Here is an 8454-nt window from a genome sequence, read left to right as displayed (position 1 = left end):
TGTATGTGGGCTGGAAAGGTATTTTTTTTTTTATTCATGCCGGAAGTAAGGTTTGTAATTTTAGAGATACATTTCAGTATATGTTGAACTCCTCCACAGATGACTGGAGCGGTATGTTGTCCTTATCCCCAATGACACTGATACGTACTGAGCTCTGGTCTGCAGTACACTACAGTAGGGACACGCGTGTGTTTACATGGGCGGGGCCATTGGTAACCAGGAAGTTTTGGCGTTATTGAGTGAGTACTTCCGGGGCATTGTGAACTTAGAAGCACGCTGCTGTAATAGGATGGGATGCTGTACTATGGCCGCTGAACCCTGGAACCGCCTGGACATCCCGCGTCCAGCCATCCAGTGCCAGGTGACCGTACCGCTGGGGGAAGACATAGGTGAGTGTACGGAGCTCGGCGCTGCAGCGCCCCCTCTGGCTGCTTCATAGAAGAGCATGGACTGTACTCCTAGACACACTGCACTGAACACAGCCTGACCCCTCCAGCACAGGACACTGTGCTCCTCATCAGGATCTACTCATTACACATCCTTTAGTAGAGCTCTTTGGCTCAGAAGGTAGGTGAGGAGATGACTGTCATTGGGGCTCTGCTCATACCATCCTCTGTATATGCATGGTTGCAATAGGGCTGAATGAAATGTCATTTTTATGTGACACTATAATGCAATAAAGTAATAATAATAAAAAAAAAACCTTAGGCACCTTTCACATAGGAGATCCGATCCCCTGCCATTATTTTTTTAATTTTTTTTTTTTTAGCCCATGATCAGACCCTCCAGTCTCTTCTACGGAGCGGCAGACGGCAACCGGACCCGCCAGTCTCTTCTACGGAGCGGCAGACGGCAACCGGACCCGCCAGTCTCTTCTACGGAGCGGCAGACGGCAACCGGACCCGCCAGTCTCTTCTACGGAGCGGCAGACGGCAACCGGACCCGCCAGTCTCTTCTACGGAGCGGCAGACGGCAACCGGACCCGCCAGTCTCTTCTACGGAGCGGCAGACGGCAACCGGACCCGCCAGTCTCTTCTACGGAGCGGCAGACGGCAACCGGACCCGCCAGTCTCTTCTACGGAGCGGCAGACGGCAACCGGACCCGCCAGTCTCTTCTACGGAGCGGCAGACGGCAACCGGACCCGCCAGTCTCTTCTACGGAGCGGCAGACGGCAGTCGGACCCGCCAGTCTCTTCTACGGAGCGGCAGACGGCAGTCGGACCCGCCAGTCTCTTCTACGGAGCGGCAGACGGCAGTCGGACCCGCCAGTCTCTTCTACGGAGCGGCAGACGGCAGTCGGACCCGCCAGTCTCTTCTACGGAGCGGCAGACGGCAGTCGGACCCGCCAGTCTCTTCTACGGAGCGGCAGACGGCAGTCGGACCCGCCAGTCTCTTCTACGGAGCGGGGGGCTGGAGGGTCCGATTGCCATCTTCTGCTCCGTAGAAGGGGCTGGGGGATCCGATTGCCATCTGTCGCTCCATAGAAATTGGACCTTCCAGTCTCTTCTACGGAGCGGCACATGGCAATCTGACCCCCCAGTCTCTTCTACGGAGCTGCACATGGCAGTGGACACCTCTGCTGCCATCAACAGACCGGTGGGGGGGCCTATTCCCCATCCGTCTGGTGGATCAGATATAAAGACACAGGAGGTCTTTCACCATCTGATTGCCCCATAGACGAGAGCGGGCTGATTCCTCTCTGCATAGCAGAGCAGACATAGACCTGTCATCCACCTGCTAAGTGGGGATCCCTTGCTGAGCAAGTGGATCCCACTTCATGGAGGCTCCTGTATGAAAGGGGCCTAAACAAATCTTTGTGTAACAAACCACACACCTATATTTTACTGCATTGGCTAGTGTGAATGACCCCTAATTGGGAGTAGGTTGGGGGGGGGGGGGTCGACTACTTGCCTCCTTCCTGTACTCCTGAGCCACCACCAGGCTCGTTGGAAATTCTGAGCAAGCTTCTACTCCTGAACACTGAAACCTGCCCAGCTGGCTGTTCTTTACCACCGTGACAGCAGTTGGCCCCAGTGATTGGATGCTCAGGCCAACAAATGGCCATGTCCTGCTTAAAAACACAATTGTGGAGACTTCTAGCTATACACATGCTATCTGGTGATTTGTAACTGACTACAGTGTTCATCCAAGCAGCTAAAACCCAGTAGGGTGACCTGATCACTATCCACATTCGACATCATGAGTTGGTCCAGCCTGGCACAATGTAAGCATGCATATCATATATGTATGCTGATAATCGCGACAATACTCGCCAGTAGTCAGTGCTACTGCAGCGATCGCTGCAATATTCCATATCCTGCCAGGGTTCTGGATCAAGGCCTCCCCTCTGCAAATTGATCACAGGGGGTTGATCTTTTGGCACCCCTGCCATTGAATACAAGGTGTTTTCTGATTGGATGAGGTGTAGATTGTGATGTCACCACCCCTCTTTCAATCGGAGAACACCTTATGTTCATTGAAAAAATACAAGGCATTCTGTGAATGGTGGCGGTGCAGAGCAAATAACTCCTGTTATTAATGTGCAGAGGAGCAGTCACACAGCTTAGGGCCCAGAAAATGGTGCCCATCGCTTGCAGAAGCACCAAATACTACATCAATTGGCAGCTTCCATAGTGGTCCCTTGTGGATCAAAGATCATTCTTTAAGCTGAATTCCATGAATTCAGTAACTTTGTACAAAGTGTAGGTACACCATAAGTTAAAGCGGAGCTCCATCCAAAACATGAAGCTCCATTTGTCTGCACCACCCCCTGCTGCCACATTTGGAACCTTTTGGGGGGGAGGGAGCAGGTACCTGCTTTTAACGGGTACCTACTCCCACTTCGCCAGGGTGAGATCAGCCGGCCCCTTCACAGAGCACAGCACGATTAGCCGCAAGGCTTCACTGCCAGTTTCCTTTAGTGGAGATGGCGCTAACACCTGAGAGCCGTTTGAAAATTAGACTCGGGTGAGGACACTGCTGGATTCCTAGTCAGGTAGGTGTCCTAATATTAAAAGTCAGCAGCTACAGTATTTGTAACTGCTGACTTTTAATTTTTTATTTTTTTTTTTCTCCTGGAGCTCCTCTTTAAGGACTCATTTACACCTGCTTTGGCTTCAACAATGCTTCGGACAGGCTTTGTTAAATGCCTGTCCGAACGCCAGTCAAAGCCCCTGTCACTAAATAAAATGGTTAGCTTACAGTTCTGTTTACACTTGCTTTTGCTTTTCTTTGCTTCCAAAATTATACCCCATGTAGCTTCAGCGGTGATTCAAAGTGTCTTCAAAGCCTCCATAGAAGTCTATGGCAAAGTTCGCTAGAAGCCCCACCGAAGCACCAAGCAAAAGCAAGGTGTAAACAGGACTGCAAGCTAACCATTTTATCTAGTGACCGGTGCTATGACTGGCTTTCAGAGAGTTTTAGCAAAGCCTGTCCGAAGCTATGTTTTGAAGCAAGTGTAAACTAGCCCTTAATTCTAATAGCTGCCCACCACATCATAGGCTTATGTTTTTTTTTTTTTTCTTTCTTTGTCCAACAGGTTTGTGGCTCTGTGGAGGATACGCCACACTCAAGTTTGTTAGATAGGAGAGAAGCACAGAGAGCAGCCGTGCCCACCCCTCCCATCTTCTGTCCACTCACAGAATACTTTGGATTTTGTGAATGATTTCACAAAATCTAAAGGCTTCTGTGATTGGGCAGCAGAGGGGAGGTGTGGGCACAGTAACTGAACCAACTCTACACATGGAGGGGCTGAGTTCAGCCTCTGAGCTCTGGAAGCTATGTTGCTGGATCACAATAAACCCGTCCGATTATAAATAATAGAGATAAGCTCAGGAGGTGGCATGCACCTCCTTGGACTTAACTCAGAGTGACTTCACTTGCTGAATTCCTGGAAATCTGCTTTAGACCCCGCACACACTATGCAACTTTTGTCTGATTTCCTTTTAGATTTACCAAAACTATGTAGTGCAAGGGCCTGCCTGATTGCATACAAACTGAATCTCTTAAAGTGGTTGTAAACCCTTACAAACCACTTTGACCTACAGGTAAGCCTAGATTAAGGCTTACCTGTAGGTCCAAGCAATATCTCCTAAACCTATATGGTTTAGGAGATATTTGCCTGAAAACGGGCACCGCTGTCTACGGCGGCGCTGGCGCACTGAGCGCGGCATTCTCAGCGACGGAGCTGCCATGCATGTGGGCTCCCGTGTGTATGCGCGGGAGTGACGTCATCGCGGCTTCGCCGATTGACAGCGGCGGAGCTGCGAGACCCCACCAACAAGATGGATGCGGCGGACTACAAGGGACAGCGGCGACTTCGCTGGCTCCTGTGTCAGGTAAGTGACACATAATGGGCTACTATGCGATGCATAGTAGTCCATTATGCTTTGCCTTTGCAGGGAATGAAAGGGGAAGTAAACTCATCAGGGTTTACCTCCTCTTTAAGGTTTGACCTCATTATATGGTTTTGGTAAATCTAAAGGAAAAAAATCTACATTTCTGTAGTGTGTACCCGGCTTGAAGATGGCCATAAGTGAATCATTTTGTTTGATCAGCCAGTAGGCTGAACAAAAAGGAGAGAAAATGGACCCCCCCCATTGACACAGTTGAGGTGGATGTAGGAATCCTCTCCACTGTACTATTGTATTCTGTCTGACAGTGGGGACTCCCCTGCTGTCAGAATACACCGTTCAGCGCTGCAGCCAAATTAATTTCAATTTTCCTCAGCCATAGACGGGATTGATTCCCTTTCATGAAATCGGTGTGATTGGCAGTCACGGTAATCATGTGATTGAGAGCCCCCCATTCCTGAGTATAAAACCAGATTGGGCGCTGTCGGTAACAGTGTGGTCACTTTGGGGGTGCTCGCTATATGCAGATATGTGGCAACTTCGCATCAGTTCCACATATGATTATGGATAATGTTATGGGGTTAAATTGTACTAGTCGGTTGTTGTATAAGAACTAGTTTGCTTTATACGTTGTTATTGTGTATTCCAACTATTCATATGTGTATATGGACAGAGTGAACAATCTAGAAATCGTATTCTTTTCATATTTAGAACAACTTGTCAATCTCTCAGAAAGCTGTCAAGCTGCCGACTCGGTTTTGAAGAGTAAAGAACTGAATGTTGAAGCTGCTACTTTGGATTCTGTATTATATATTTATCATCACCGTCTGAGCGCTCACAAGCCATATCTTGCTTTAAAGCAGGTACATATATTAAACTTGTGATGTGACTAAGAATTTCTGTTGCCTATTCCCTCCACTAATCGTGGTGTCTGTATTATGCACAACAAAGCCTTGGTGTACATTCAGCATTTGGAAAAAAAAAAACATTTCTAGTATTTGGTGTCTGTACAATGTGATTATTCATAGAAAATGAACAGTTGGTGGGAATGATTTTAGGAAACCAGGTCCTAAAATGTGGGGGATTCACAGAAAAGGGTTCTAAGTTTTCTATGCTTGGATGTTCCATGGTCATTGCACGTGGAAGTAGGGCTGGGTGGCTTCTGTTATTGTTGCTCGACCTCAGGGGTACCACATAAGGTTTTCCAATCTAAATGAGTGCAATTTTGTTACCCTTGACCACTAACATTTTCAAGCCTACAGTAGTAATAGCAAGCATGCTGGAAAGATTCATATCCAATATAAAGGTAACATATACCGATAACACACACCTTATGACCACCCAGCTTTTCTATTCAGTAGGTCCCCCTTTTGTTGCCAAAACAGATCTGATGCATTGAAGCATGGACTCCACTAGAGGTGTGCTGTGGTATCTAGCACCAAGCCATCAGTAACAGATCCTGTAAATTGGGGAGATAAGGCCCCCACAGATCTGACTTTTTTTTTTTTTTTTTTTTTTCAGCATATCCCACAGATTTAAATTTTGCGGCCAAATCAATAGCCTGATCTCATTGTTGTGTTTCGCAAACCATTCTTAACCCTTTAATGTTCTGCTCCACCATTTGGCAGAGCACATTTTTGAGTCACGCTAACTCATTGAAAAAATGAGGACTTTAAAGGGTTAAACCAGTGTGGATTTGCAGTGTGGTAGGGTGCATTATCCTGCTTTAAAAAGGTCAGTGCCATCAAGGAATATGGCAATCTACCCTCCCCAAGAACGAATAAACCAAGATTGTGATACGCTGGGTGTTCTGACACCTATTGGAACCAACATTAACTTGCAATTTGAGCAACCAAACCCTTTTTATTGGATCTGTAGCAAACCACATATATAAAGTACTCTGACACCACTAATTTATAAAAATGTGACTGTGCGCTAATCTAGTACAACATGTAAACCAATGATTAATTATTCCCTCTGCCTTTCCATGTATACACTCTAAAATTTCCCTATAGATGATCACATACATAAAATGCTTATAGTGACTCAGTGCAACAATATAATGTAATATTAAAATGGCATCTGTCCTAAAAAAAAAAAAAAAAAAAAATTTTATATATAGTACAGACCAAAAGTTTGGACACACCTTCTCATTCAAAGAGTTTTCTTTATTTTCATGACTATGAAAATTGTAGATTCACACTGAAGGCATCAAAACTATGAATTAACACACATCCAATTATATACTGAACAAAAAAGTGTGAAACAACTGAAAATATGTCTTATATTCTAGGTTCTTCAAAGTAGTCACCTTTTGCTTTTGATTACTGCTCCGCACACTCTTGGCATTCTGTTGATGAGCTTCAAGAGGTAGTCACCTGAAATGGCTTTCCAACAGTCTTGAAGGAGTTCCCAGAGATGCTTAGCACTTGTTGGCCCTTTTGCCTTCACTCTGCTGTCCAGCACACCCCAAACCATCTCGATTGGGTTCAGGTCCAGTGACTGTGGAGGCCAGGTCCTCTGGCGCAGCACCCCATCACTCTCCTTGGTCAAATAGCCCTTACACAGCCTGGAGGTGCGTTTGAGCTCATTGTCCTATTTGAAAAATAAATGATGGTCCAACTAAACGCAAACCGGATGGAATAGCATGCCGCTGCAAGATGCTGTGGTAGCCATGCTGGTTCAGTATGCCTTCAATTTTGAATAAATCCCCAACAGTGTCACCAGCAAAGCACCCTAACACCATCACACCTCCTCCATGCTTCACGGTGGGAACCAGGCATGTAGAGTCCATCCATTCACCTCTTCTGCGTCGCACAAAGACACGGTGGTTGGAACCAAAGATCTCAAACTTGTACTCATCAGACCAAAGCACAGATTTCCACTGGTCTAATGTCCATTCCTTGTGTTCTTTAGCCCAAACAAATCTCTTCTGCTTGTTGCCTGTCCTCAGCAGTGGTTTCCTAGAAGCTATTTTACTATGAAGGCCTGATTCACACAGTCTCCTCTTAACAGTTGTTCTAGAGATGTGTCTGCTGCTAGAACTCTGTGTGGCATTGACCTGTTCTCTAATCTGAGCTGCTGTTAACCTGCGATTTCTGAGGCTGGTGACTCGGATTAACTTATCGTCCGCAGCAGAGGTGACTCTTGGTCTTCCTTTCCTGGGGCGGTCGTCATGTGAGCCAGTTTCTTTGTAGTGCTTGATGGTTTTTGCCACTACACTTGGGGACACTTTCAAAGTTTTCCAATTGTTCGGACTGACTGACCTTCATTTCTTAAAGTAATGATGGCCACTTGTTTTTCTTTACTTGCTTTTTTCTTGCCATAATACAAAGTCTAACAGTCTATTCAATAGGACTATCAGCTGTGTACTGTATCCACCTCCTGCACAACACAACTGATGGTCCCAACCCCATTTATAAGGCTTGAAATCCCACTTATTAAACCTAACAGGGCACACCTGTGAAGTGAAAACCATTTCGGGTGACTACCTCTTGAAGCTCATCAACAGAATGCCAAGAATGTGCGGAGCAGTAATCAAAGCAAAGGGTGGCTACTTTGAAGAACTTAGAATATAAGACATGTTTTCAGTTGTTTCACACTTTTTTGTTCAGTATATAATTGGACGTGTGTTAATTCATAGTTTTGATGCCTTCAGTGTGAATCTACAATTTTCATAGTCATGAAAATAAAGAAAACTCTTTGAATGAGAAGGTGTGTCCAAACTTTTGGTCTGTACTGTGTGTGTGTGTGTGTGTGTGTGTATATATATATATATATATATATATATATATATATATATATATATATATATATATATATATATATATATATATATATATATATATATATATATATATATATATATATATATATTTTTTATATTTTTTTGGGCTATGTTTATTTTATAGTTTGGAAAATAAGAATCTGGGGACAATTTGCTTTTTAAAAAAAAAAATTACCTATGAGAGGTGTGTGTTTGTTTTTATTTATTTATTTTTCCCCTCTCTTCAAACTGGTGGACTTGCCCATATCATGCACTCTGGCCTGTGACTTATAGGCTGAGTCTTTGAAACACTCATGTAGACTTTCCCCAGACAGT

General features: G+C 45.2%; 1 protein-coding gene across 2 annotated transcripts in view; it reads left to right on the top strand.

Moving 5' to 3' along the window:
• Nucleotides 1-237: 237 nt before the first annotated feature.
• Nucleotides 238-8454, top strand: part of RMP64 (ribonuclease MRP subunit p64) — a 29572-nt gene continuing 21355 nt past the window's right edge. Inside the window, exons 1-2 of one of the 2 annotated variants that reach the window (XM_077482919.1) lie at nucleotides 238-389; nucleotides 5064-5215. In XM_077482919.1, the coding sequence (XP_077339045.1) occupies nucleotides 290-389; nucleotides 5064-5215 (252 nt within the window). In that variant the 5' untranslated portion in view covers nucleotides 238-289. Of the gene's footprint in view, nucleotides 568-5063; nucleotides 5216-8454 lie in introns of both variants that reach the window. The other variant, XM_077482920.1, reaches the window with a different exon arrangement.

Source organism: Lithobates pipiens, unplaced genomic scaffold (assembly GCF_037356315.1).
Source record: "Lithobates pipiens isolate NorthernLeopardFrog02 unplaced genomic scaffold, aLitPip1_a1.2 Scaffold_16, whole genome shotgun sequence".
NCBI lineage: Eukaryota > Metazoa > Chordata > Amphibia > Anura > Ranidae > Lithobates > Lithobates pipiens.
The sequence above is the reverse complement of the archived record's forward strand: the minus strand, read 5'-3'. Positions and strand labels throughout refer to the sequence as shown.